The sequence below is a fragment of the Helianthus annuus genome, chromosome 14 (genome assembly GCF_002127325.2).
Source record: "Helianthus annuus cultivar XRQ/B chromosome 14, HanXRQr2.0-SUNRISE, whole genome shotgun sequence".
Lineage (NCBI taxonomy): Eukaryota > Viridiplantae > Streptophyta > Magnoliopsida > Asterales > Asteraceae > Helianthus > Helianthus annuus.
Window position 1 is genome coordinate 87985353 of NC_035446.2, and position 13898 is coordinate 87999250.

The window sequence follows — 13898 nt, forward strand, 5'->3', positions numbered from 1 at the left end:
TCCAAGTGGTGTGCCTTCCATGAGGATTTTGGACATGTTAGGGAAGATTGCATAGCCCTGTGGAAGGAAATAAGCTATCTGCTAAGCAAAGGATATCTGAAAGATCTTCTAGGAAGAAAGAAGAATAAGGGTCAGGATACTGAGAAGGATCCTGAATGAGCATCATCACCTCCTGCGGATGCCAAGATAATTAACTTCATTTCAGGAGGATCCGACATTTGCGGGACATCATATTCTGCGGCAAAAAGGCACGCGAAGGAGGCCAAGGCAGAGAGGGGAGACAAGCCAACCAGGATGTCAACCCTCACAACTGATAAAGTGATCACGTTCGATAGCAATGACAGGGATACTGTCCAGGATCCTCACCATGATGCTTTGGTAATAACGTTATATATCGCTAACCATTTTGTGCGCAGGATACTGGTGGATAATGGCAGCTCCGTCAACATAATTCAGCTAGAAACCCTTAAGAGAATGAACATCCCCGAGATGGAGATCACTTCAAAGTCCACTGTACTTGTTGGGTTCAGTGGAGAGGCTAGGAATACTGTGGGAGAAATAAAGTTGCCAGTATATGTTGAAGGAGTCAACTCAATGCAACGCTTCTGTGTCATGGATTCCTTATCCTGCTGCAATATTATATTGGGTAGGCCATGGACTCATGATATGAAAGTTGTGCCGTCAACCTATCATCAGTGTATCAAGATCCCTACTCCTTGGGGGGTTGTCAAGGTGGAAACTGATCAACAGGAGGCAAAGGAATGTTACTCATCCTCGATGAAATCCTCAACCAAGCCCAATGCAGGATAGCAATTAAAGATACGAGCCCAGGATATCATGGAGGCTTCGGAGCAGGATGTTAAGAAAGTTATCCTGGACCAGGATAATCCAGATATCTCGGTGCTCGTAGGAACCAGTATCCCTCAGGATATTGAGGATCAGCTTACTAACTTTTTGAAATGCAGGATATCCACGTTTGCATGGAAACGTGAAGACATGACAGGTATATCGAAAGATATTGTAACTCATAAACTTGGGATTGACAGGTCTTTCAAGCCCGTTCAACAAAAGAGAAGGAAGTTTGCTCCTGAAAGAAATGCAATCATACAGGAGGAGGTTGAAAGGTTATTGAAATCCAAGATGATTAGGGAAGTCAAATTCCCCAAGTGGTTAGCAAATGTGGTCGTAGTTCAAAAGAAGAATGGGAAATGGAGAGTCTGTAGATTACACGGACTTGAACAAAGCTTGTCCTAAAGACCCATTCCCTCTGCCTCATATAGACTCGATGGTGGATGCCACTGCCGGTCATGAGATGTTAACCTTCATGGATGCATCCTCAGGATTCCAGCAGATCCAAATGGAACCTTCAGACCAGGAGGATACTGCTTTCATGACACCAACAGGTATTTACTGTTATACTGCTATGCCTTTTAGTTTAAAAAATGCAGGTGCAACGTACCAGAGATTGGTGAACATGATGTTTAAAGACAAACTGGGGGACACCATGGAGGTGTACATTGACGATATGGTAGTCAAATCCAAGAAGGCTGAGGATCATCTCCAGGATATTAAAGGAGCATTTGATATCCTGGACCAGTATAATATGAAACTAAATCCTGCCAAGTGCCATTTTGGAGTGGGGGCAGGAAAGTTTTTAGGATACATGGTGACTAAAAGGGGGATAGAAGCAAGCCCGGAGCAGATTAAAGCTATCTTGGATATCAAGTCACCTTCAAATATGAAAGATGTTCAAAGATTAACAGGGCGAGTAGCAGCATTAAACAGATTTATATCAAGATCCTCGGAAAAATGCAAGGAATTCTACGATATCCTGAAGAAGAATAAGAGGTTCGAGTGGGGAGAAAAGCATGAAGCAGCCCTACAGGAATTAGAGCAATATCTTTCAACCGCACCTCTATTAATGAAGCCTGAGGATGGTGAACCATTATCCCTATATCTCGCAGTATCAGGGAATGCAGTAAGTGTTGTCCTTGTAAAGGATCATGAAGGTCAGCAGTATCCTGTCTATTACGTTAGTAAAAGTTTATTAGATGTTGAAACTAGATATTCTCATCTAGAAAAAATGATATTAGCCCTAGTTATGGCATCAACTAAGCTTAGACATTATGTTGAGACATATAGGATTCATGTTAAAACTAATTATCCTGTTAAGAGTGTGCTTAGGAAACCTGAGATGTCGTGTAGAATGGCTAAGTGGTCAGTAAAATTAAGTGCCTATGATCTAATATATGAACCTAGAAATGCTATAAAGTCTCAGGCTCTAGCAGACTTTGTGGCTGATTTCAGTAGTGATATTCAAAATGAAGTAGACCTAGAAGTGCAATAACTCGGAGAAAATATAGAATCTTGGACACTATATACTGATGGTGCATCTAATCTAAGAGGTGTAGGTTTGGGTATACTACTAAAATCGCCACAGGGGGCATATTACCCCAGGCCATTAGATGTGAGTTTCCTGCCACTAATAATGAAGCAGAATATGAAGCTCTGATAGCAAGATTAGAATTAGCTAAAAATATGAATATTAGATATTTACAAGTATATGTTGATTCCCTGTTGATTACTAACTATTTCAATGGATCTTATGCAGTAAAAGGCGAAAAGTTAGCTGAATATCTTGAAATTGTTAAAAAATTAGCAGGATATTTCGAAATTTTTACACTTGAACAGGTACCAAGAGAAAAGAATGTTGAAGCTGACGCTCTAGCAAACTTAGGATCTACTGTCAGGATACCAGAGGGAACTCAGATACCAATAGTGCACATCTTGTATCCTGCAATGGAACATTTCAAATCTCAGGATAAAGAAGTAGCATGTATCCAGGATCCTGGTGATGGATATCCTGAGAAGGATCCTAAATCCTGGATGACTCCAATTGTGAAGTATCTTCAAGAAGGAGATATCCCAAAGGATGCAAATCCTAAGGCTTTTAGGATGAAGGTATCTCGTTTTACTATTATAAATAATATTTTGTATAAGAAATCCCTTGCAGGTCCGTACCTAAGGTGCTTGGAAGATCCTGAAACCAAGGAGGTACTTCAGGATATACATGAAGGAGACTGTGGCAACCATACTGGGGGCAGATCTCTGTTCTCGAAGGTGTTGAGAACAGGATATTACTGGCCGACCATGAGAAAGGATGCCACGGAGTATGCTCAGAAATGCGATGCATGTTAAAGACACGGCAACATCCTGCATCAGCCTGCAGAACCGTTATATCCTACCGTATCCCCTTGGCCGTTTATGAAATGGGGAATGGACATAGTGGGAAAACTTCCAAAGGCTCCAGGAGGAAAGGTTTTTATGCTGGCAATGACAGATTATTTCTCCAAGTGGGTCGAAGTCGAGGCTGTGACACCTCGTATTTTCAATCTTTCCATTTTTGGCAAGTCTACTTGTACTTTCTATTTTTGTAAGTTGTACCTTTGTGGTATTTGGTTTTATTCCCAAATTGTACTCGAGACTTGAAATCATAATGAAAGTGCATTATTTTATTCATATTTGTGTTTGAATGCTATGTATTGTCAAAACAATTAAAAACATGATAAACTATGTTAAACACGTAAAAACAGTGAAATTACATCTTAATCTCAGCTCTCAAATTCATCATTGCCAAGAGATTACCCTAAACTGTACAAAAATCGGGAATTTATACGTTAATTCGGTAAAAATATCAAAACTTGGGTTAAATAAATTTTTATAATATTTTATTAATATTTTAGATAAGTAAATTAATAATTAAAATTAAATAAATAAATATTTTAAAACTGAATTTTTAATGATTTTTGATTATTTTGGTTAGTTAAACTAACCTGGTTAGCTAAATCCTGGTTAAATCAGCTAACCAGGTTAATTTTATCAAAGGACAGCACTAACTGAGTTAGAAAACTCAGTTAGTGACTAACCCAGTTAGTCAGACTAACTGTTAGTAAAAGAGGGGGTTGAACCGCGCGGAACAAGGATCGAACTCGGGACCATGCGCTTAACAAACAAACGACTAACCACTCGGCCGGGCATGCCATATCCGGCATATCTTGAAACCAAATTATATTTATCATCTAATTAAATGCGCTGATTTGAAATAAAAAAAAAACCGCCAACCTGTTCGTCTTCTCCGATTGAATAAATGGCCGGAAATCTCGAGACCCTTCATGTTCGTAACCGACGGGCTTCATCTCCTTTAAAATCGCGACCAAACCTTAATTCATCCGTTCCCTTCATCCGTTCCCTTCACCCGATCACCGAAACGAGCAACGAACAACCTCCGACCACCACCTTCGCCGCCGGAAACCACCACCCACCGCCGTCTGCCGCCTCCTGCAACCGGTCCGGTGACCTTGTCCGGTAACCGATTCTCTCCTTTTTTTTTTTGGAAATTTGTTACAGTTTCTGTATTATTATTATTATTATTATTATTATTATTATTATTATTATTATGTTTATGTTTATTATTATTATTATTATTAATATTATTATTATTAATATTTCAGTTAATTATAATTATTACAATAGTATAGAATTACTTAATAACCAGATTTATTTATTAATATTAATCAAATATATTATTACTATATTTATTCAGAATAATTATTATTATTAAACAGATTTATTAATATAATTATTATTATTATTAAACAAGATTTATTAGTATATTTCTAAATCTGAAATTTTATAACAGAATTATTATTTCTATTTTTTTATATATAATCAGAATTTTTACAACACAATAAATCAGATATATTTTTAAATTTTCAGAATTATTATTTAAATTATTATTTAAAATCTGAATTATTATTCTTTATTTAATCAGATTTACTATTTTATTCAGAATTATTATAATAATCAGATTATTTTAGATTTTCAGAATTTTTATATAAAATCAGAATTAATTAACAGAATTATTATTTTACTAATTAAATCCGAATTATTAATCAGATTTATTATTTTATATAATCAGATTTATTATTTTATTTTATCTAAATCAGAATTATTATATAATAAACAGATTTACTATTTTATTTAGATTAGAATTATTATTTTATATATAATAATCAGATTTATTATTTTAAAACAGAATTATTAATCTATAATATTTACTTATATATATCAGAATTATTATTTTTAAGTACATAATAATCAGGAAATTATTATAATCCAGAATTTTAGTAATAATATTTATAATACATTGGTAAAATCAGAAATATTATTTTAATAGTATATAAAAATCAGTATTTATTTTTACTCACTTATTTATAAATAAATTGACATATATATTTCATTAAATACAAAATATGAGACATATGATTGTTATTTTAGAAATGTTAATATTATTTTTATAAATGCCTTGTTATTTAAATAATCTCTAAATTCCCAATATTTAACAATCCTCAAAATTAATAGGGTAAATCTCTTGTGCACATCTTCTTGGGCAATCCCTTGTTCTTAATCTTTTCCAAGAAAAACGCAACGCAACCTAAGGTGGGTATACATGACCCATTTTCTATTTTATCACATTTTGGGTGCTGTATGCATTTCTATATCAAACACACTATGTTAAACATTTTTGCACCCTCAATCCACATTTCATGTGAATCTATTTGACTCATGTTAATCACGTTATGCTACTGTTAAACATTTAAGACTGTGTGTTCATTAACTTTGTAAGCCTTCCCTAACAATGGCAGCGCTGTAGGTTGAGAAACGCCCCTCCCATAATATTATGGGTATTGTTAGGTTTATTCTATGTTACTCATTTACCACCCTTCTAGGGTTAGGCTATGTTAATTGCGTTAAACTTTGGTTTGAACACATAGATATCATCGTTACGAGTATAACTGTTAATATGAAATCATGTAGTCACGTGGATTTGAGCATGTTAAACTATTTCAAACATATTATACTATATTCAAACTTGTATACTCGCCAACATGTTTTGTTGACTTTATTTTAAATGCATACTGCGGGATGAGGAAGTCAAGATTTGAAGAAATGAATAGGATGGCCTAGAAACCCACTTTTGAAATAAACTATGTTTAATGTTTGTTATTTCCTTTTATGACAATTTATGAAACTTTGCAATTTTAATAAATGAAATTTAATTATATTGTCACATTTAGTGTTATGATGTCTTTGAGCAGTTTGTACGTCTCATCCCGATGTTTCCGCCATTGGTTGGGGTGTGACAGATTGGTATCAGAGCCATAACTATAGGGAATTAAGAAAGGTAGGAATGCTTTTACCTAGTCTATAGTTTAGGAGCTTTCTCATTTATTTGCTGTTTAAGACAATATTCCCTTCTCTCTTCCTTGCTTCCCTCTATTCTTTTGGACTTCTAATATACAAGCCTTTCCTAAGGCTAACACAATACACACATGGAAGCTGTGAAGACACTCATGTAACACAATCGAAATGAGTCATCAAAACAGGGGTGATTCCCATATTTGGTGATGATTTTCATTCAGCTTAAATTTGATTTTTGCACGAAACCTACCCTCAAGTTAGGAGTGACATCCAAACCTTGATGGGAGTTTCCATTTCATATTCTAGTGGACCCTCATCTTTGGATGAGTACCAACCACATCAGGGTACGATGTTATCAAGTTAGAGGTGAAACTCGCATCTTGTTAACTAGTCCCATTCCTTGATTTTCGATCTCGCCAAAGTTTTGATTTTCCCAATCGATTAAGGACGAGTAGTAACTGGAAGGACAAATATCGTTAGTCGCTCCTCGATGAGAGTATTTGTCTATTAGGCCAAAGCACGTCTCCTTAATTCGAAAAGGATTTCGATTCATTTTGGAATAGTCATATGTTACGTTCCGTGACAATCCATATTTTTATGATAAATCTCTTTTTATGTTATCTCAATTATCATGTGATTTACATTTGAGCGTTATCTTCATTTCAAGTTTGGGAACACGAATCACGTTATTATCGCAATCTAAAACAATTAATAATTACTCCTTCGTGCACAAACTAAATTTATCTTGCTTTCATCATACATGATATTCTATGTGTAACATCATGTTATTCTATGTGCAATGCTATGTTATTCTATGTGAAACTATTTGACAATTCATGTGAAAAACAATGTGCTATGTGGTGCATACATGAAATCAATTTTCCTAAACAAAAACATTATGATTAAAGTCTCATCCATTCCTTGTTTTGAATTTCTAGATGTCGTCATCTCGTCAGTTCTCTCACTCTCCCAGAAAATCCAAGGCTAACTCCAAAAAGAAAATGATGACGTTCATGGCAAATCAGATTGCCAGAATCGTGCCAAAGATAGTATCTGAGATTCAAGCCTCCGGCACTCCAAATCATTCTGGTGATTCTCACGTAGTAAAGCCTAAACCAGTCTCGTTCAACTACAAACACTTCACTGCCTGTAACCCCAAAACTTTCACTGGGAAGGATGGTGTGACTGCCATGTTGGAATGGTTTGACAGCATGGAAGTCACATTCATAAATAGTGAATGCCCAGAGGAGCTCAAGGTTCAAAGTGCCACTTGTGTTTTCCAAGCCAGGGCACTAGACTGGTGGACTAACGAGAGAAATATTCGATCCAATGAGCTAGCTTACGCGTTGTCTTGGGAAGAACTCAGACAGCTTATGATGGAGGAATTCTGCCCTCCTCATGAGCAGCAGAAGTTGGAAGAAGAGTTCTGGACCCTCAAACAGGTTGGAGATGAAAACCTTGCATACACTACTCGGTTCAAGCAGCTATGTTTTATCGTGCCTCATTTGGTGTTAACCACAGAACGCACCATTCGGAAATATATTAATGGGTTGCCTCCTACGATGCGTGATACCATCGAGGCGGCCAGGTTGGATAATATTGAGGATGTGTATCGCCTCGCGGCAAGTTTGAATAATAATCGAGTTCGTGATAAACAAGTCGCAGCAGCATCTAAACCTACATCCTCCTCAAAGAAGCGTGCTCACCAATCCTCAGTTTGCAACGCTGTTACACCAGTTGAAAATCCAAACCCAGCAAACCCAGAAAAGAAGCAATACACAGGAACAAACCCTAAGTGCACCACTTGCCACTTCCATCACCCAACTACGACCCCATGTAGACACTGTACCTCCTGCAATCGTTATGGGCATTTGGCAGCTTACTGTCGCAATAACCCAACGACAGCCCAAAATCCAAAACCAGCAAATGTGGTCAGGGCATGTTTCAAATGTGGGGATCCAACTCACCTACGACCTCAGTGTCCTCAATTGAGGCAAGATCTATAGCAGAAGGCACCACAAGGCCGTGCTTTTGTTATCAATGCTCAGCAAGCGCGCAACGACAACGAGGTCGTGAACGGTACGTTCCTGATTAATAATTTGTATGCCTCTGTTTTATTTGATACTGGTGCAGATAAATGTTTTGTATCTGTAGAATTTGAACCATTGTTAAAATGCACACGCTCAAAACTACCCAAGTCATTCCCAGTCGAAGTTGCCAATGGCAAGTCTATTCGTGTCGATTCTGTTCTTCGTAATTGTACTCTCACTTTGAATGATCATGCCTTCTCAATTGACCTCATACCTATGGAGTTGGGTAGTTTCGATATCATAGTGGGTATGGATTGGCTTCGAAAGAACCATGCTGAAATTGCCTGTTTCGAAAAATACGTTCGTTTGCCTCTTCCATCAGGCGATACCCTACATGTTTATGGGGATCGACCTTCCAAAGGTCTAAAGCTAATGTCGTGCACACAAGCGAATAGATACTTACGTAAAAAGTACTTTGCCTTTTTAGCCCACGTAGTGGAAGAAAAGGCAAGGGAAAATGCGTAAGCGATGTTCCAGTTGTGCGTGATTTCCCAGAAGTTTTTCCTGAGGATTTACCTGGTCCTCCTCCTCCTCGATTAGTTGACTTTCGTATCGACCTTGTGCCTGGTGCAACTCTTGCTGCACGAGCTCCCTATCGCCTTGCACCCTCTGAGATGCAAGAGCTTTCCAGCCAACTCCAGGAGCTTCTTGACAAGGGTTTCATTCGACCCAGTACCTCTCCTTGGGGTGCTCCTGTTCTATTCGTTAAAAAGAAAGATGGTTCATTTCGAATGTGTATCGATTATCGAGAGCTCAACAAGCTCACTATCAAAAATCGATATCCACTACCTCGCATCGACGACCTCTTTGATCAACTCCAAGGTGCAAGTTATTTCTCCAAGATCGATCTTCGATCTGGCTATCATCAACTTCGTGTCCTCGAAGAGGATATCCCAAAAACCACATTTCGAACACGCTATGGACACTACGAGTTCGTAGTCATGCCTTTTGGTCTGACTAACGCGCCCGCCGTGTTCATGGATTTGATGAATCGTGTTTGCAAACCTTATCTAGATCGATTCGTAATTGTCTTCATTGATGACATTCTAATTTATTCTAAATCTCGAGTCGATCACGAGCGTCATTTACGTCTCATACTCGAACTTTTGCGAAGTGAACGTTTATACGCAAAGTTCTCAAAGTGTGAATTCTTGATCAAGGAAGTCCAATTCCTTGGACATGTCGTTAGCGAAAAAGGTATTCATGTCGACCCTGCTAAAATTGAAGCTGTCAAAAGTTGGATTGCACCTAAAAACCCATCAGAAATTCGTTCATTCCTAGGATTGGCTGGTTACTACCGTCGATTCATCTCGAATTTTTCTAAGATAGCTGTTCCTCTCACTATGTTGACCCAAAAGGAAAAACCCTTCGTTTGGGGTCACGAGCAGGAAGAAGCTTTTCAAACCCTCAAGGACATGCTTTGCAATGCTCCTATCTTAACCCTACCTGACGGTAATGATGACTTCGTAGTATATTGCGATGCATCAAATCGTGGTCTTGGTTGCGTCCTTATGCAACGAGGCAAGGTCATTGCGTACGCTTCTTGCCAATTAAAGATTCATGAGAAAAATTACACTACTCATGATCTTGAACTTGGTGCAGTCGTTTTCGCATTAAAAATATGGCGTCACTACCTCTATGGTACGAAATGTGTTGTATACACTGATCACAAAAGTCTACAACATATCTTCAATCAAAAAGAACTAAATATGCGTCAACGTCGCTGGGTGGAATTACTTAACGACTATGACTGCGAGATTCGCTACCATCCTGGAAAGGCGAATGTCGTAGCGGATGCCCTGAGTCGTAAGACTCATTCCTATCGCATGCGTTGTTTTCAAGTGTCAAGTGACCTTCACAATTGTATTCGTGAGGCACAGTTTGCGTCAGCTAACGAAGGAAGTCTGCTCGTCGAAATCCGTGGTGCCTCTATGGATCAACTTGTGACGAAGTCAGACGGACTTCAATATTATCTTAATCGCATTTGGGTACCAAATCGCGACAATCTTCGTGAATTTATCATGAACGAGGCTCATAAGTCTAAATACTCAATACATCCTGGTGCTGATAAGATGTATCATGATCTTCGAACATCTTATTGGTGGCCTGGTATGAAGAATGATATAGCCTTGTATGTCTCAAAATGTCTTACCTGCTCGAAGGTTAAAGCAGAGCATCAGTGTCCCTCTGGTTTGCTTGAACAACCAGAAATTCCTGTTTGGAAGTGGGATAGTATTGCAATGGATTTTATAACTAAACTTCCTCGAACCTCATCTGGTAATGATAGTATTTGGGTCATCATTGATCGTTTGACCAAGTCAGCCCATTTCTTACCTATTCGGGAAGACTTCAAAGTTGAAAAACTTGCTCGAGTCTATACTGATGAAATCATTTGTCGTCATGGCATACCTCGTGACATCATTTCAGACCGTGATGGTCGTTTCACATCTCGCCTATGGCAAACTTTTCAATCAGCCATGGGTACTCATTTAAATCTTAGTACAGCCTTCCATCCTTAAACAGATGGACAGACTGAGCATACCATTCAAACTCTCGAAGATATGCTTCGATCCTGTGTCATTGACTTTGGTGGTAGTTGGGATGTGCATTTGCCTCTGGTCGAATTCTCGTACAATAACAGCTATCACTCCAGCATTCAAATGGCCCCATTCGAAGCGTTATATGGGCGAAAATGTCGATCACCAATCAGTTGGCACGAAATTGGTGATAAGCAATTTACTGGTCCTGAGCTTATCCAAGAAACCACGGACAAGATTCTTCAAATCCGTGACAATTTACTCAAGGCCAGGAATCGACAAAAGAGTTACGCAGATAAAGGACGCAAACCCATGGAATTCAATGTTGGGGATCAAGTATTACTTAAAGCATCTCCATGGAAAGGGGTTGTTCGATTCGGTAAAAAGGGTAAACTTGCCCCTCGTTACGTTGGACCTTTCAAAATCCTCGAACGAGTTGGCAAGGTAGCGTATTTGCTGGATCTACCGCAGGAACTGAGTAACGTTCATCCGACATTTCACGTTTCAAATCTCAAGAAATGTCTAGCTGATGAAGGACTTCATGTCCCAGTAGACGACTTGCAAATCAACGATACGCTTCATTTCGTGGAAAGACCAGTTGAAATTGTGGATGAAGGTACCAAGCAACTCAGACGCAGCAAAATTCGCATTGTAAAAGTACGATGGGAAGGCAAGCGTGGTGCTGAGTTTACTTGGGAACTCAAAAGTGACATGATGGCAAAGTATCCACATCTCTTCGATCAGTCTTCTTCTTAAGATTTCGAGGACGAAATCTCCTAAAGTAGGGGAGACTGTGACACCTCGTATTTTCAATCTTTCCATTTTTGGCAAGTCTACTTGTACTTTCTATTTTTGTAAGTTGTACCTTTGTGGTATTTGGTTTTATTCCCAAATTGTACTCGAGACTTGAAATCATAATGAAAGTGCATTATTTTATTCATATTTGTGTTTGAATGCTATGTATTGTCAAAACAATTAAAAACATGATAAACTATGTTAAACACGTAAAAACAGTGAAATTACATCTTAATCTCAGCTCTCAAATTCATCATTGCCAAGAGATTACCCTAAACTGTACAAAAATCGGGAATTTATACGTTAATTCGGTAAAAATATCAAAACTTGGGTTAAATAAATTTTTATAATATTTTATTAATATTTTAGATAAGTAAATTATTAATTAAAATTAAATAAATAAATATTTTAAAACTGAATTTTTAATGATTTTTGATTATTTTGGTTAGTTAAACTAACCTGGTTAGCTAAATCCTGGTTAAATCAGCTAACCAGGTTAATTTTATCAAAGGACAGCACTAACTGAGTTAGAAAACTCAGTTAGTGACTAACCCAGTTAGTCAGACTAACTGTTAGTAAAAAAGGGGGTTGAACCGCGCGGAACAAGGATCGAACTCGGGACCATGCGCTTAACAAACAAACGACTAACCACTCGGCCGGGCATGCCACATCCGGCATATCTTGAAACCAAATTATATTTATCATCTAATTAAATGCGCTAATTTGAAATAGAAAAAAAAAACCGCCAACCTGTTCGTCTTCTCCGATTGAATAAATGGCCGGAAATCTCGAGACCCTTCATGTTCGTAACCGACGGCCTTCATCTCCTTTAAAATCGCGACCAAACCTTAATTCATCCGTTCCCTTCATTCGTTCCCTTCACCCGATCACCGAAACGAGCAACGAACAACCTCCGACCACCACCTTCGCCGCCGGAAACCACCACCCACCGCCGTCTGCCGCCTCCTGCAACCGGTCCGGTGACCTTGTCCGGTAACCGATTCTCTCCTTTTTTTTTGGAAATTTGTTACAGTTTCTGTATTATTATTATTATTATTATTATTATTATTATTATTATTATTATTATTATTATTATTATTATTATGTTTATTATTATTATTATTAATATTATTATTATTAATATTTCAGTTAATTATAATTATTACAATAGTATAGAATTACTTAATAACCAGATTTATTTATTAATATTAATCAAATATATTATTACTATATTTATTCAGAATAATTATTATTATTAAACAGATTTATTAATATAATTATTATTATTATTAAACAAGATTTATTAGAATATTTCTAAATCTGAAATTTTATAACAGAATTATTATTTATGTTTTTTTATATATAATCAGAATTTTTACAACAAAATAAATCAGATATATTTTTAAATTTTCAGAATTATTATTTAAATTATTATTTAAAATCTGAATTATTATTCTTTATTTAATCAGATTTACTATTTTATTCAGAATTATTATAATAATCAGATTATTTTAGATTTTCAGAATTTTTATATAAAATCAGAATTAATTAACAGAATTATTATTTTACTAATTAAATCCGAGATATTAATCAGATTTATTATTTTATATAATCAGATTTATTATTTTATTTTATCTAAATCAGAATTATTATATAATAAACAGATTTACTATTTTATTTAGATTAGAATTATTATTTTATATATAATAATCAGATTTATTATTTTAAAACAGAATTATTAATCTATAATATTTACTTATATATATCAGAATTATTATTTTTAAGTACATAATAATCAGGAAATTATTATAATCCAGAATTTTAGTAATAATATTTATAATACATTGGTAAAATCAGAAATATTATTTTAATAGTATATAAAAATCAGTATTTATTTTTACTCACTTATTTATAAATAAATTGACATATATATTTCATTAAATACAAAATATGGGACATATGATTGTTATTTTAGAAATGTTAATATTATTTTTATAAATGCCTTGTTATTTAAATAATCTCTAAATTCCCAATATTTAACAATCCTCAAAATTAATAGGGTAAATCTCTTGTGCACATCTTCTTGGGCAATCCCTTGTTCTTAATCTTTTCCAAGAAAAACGCAACGCAACCTAAGGTGAGTATACATGACCCATTTTCTATTTTATCACATTTTGGGTGCTGTATGCATTTCTATATCAAACACACTATGTTA

General features: G+C 36.2%; 1 protein-coding gene across 1 annotated transcript; it reads left to right on the forward strand.

The window, feature by feature from the left end:
• Positions 1–7199: 7199 nt before the first annotated feature.
• On the forward strand, positions 7200–8816 carry LOC110906910. Its single transcript, XM_022151969.1, has 2 exons — positions 7200–8106; positions 8395–8816. The coding sequence occupies exons 1-2, from the start codon at positions 7200–7202 to the stop codon at positions 8814–8816; spliced, it is 1329 nt and encodes a 442-aa protein (XP_022007661.1).
• The last annotated feature ends 5082 nt before the right edge of the window (positions 8817–13898 follow it).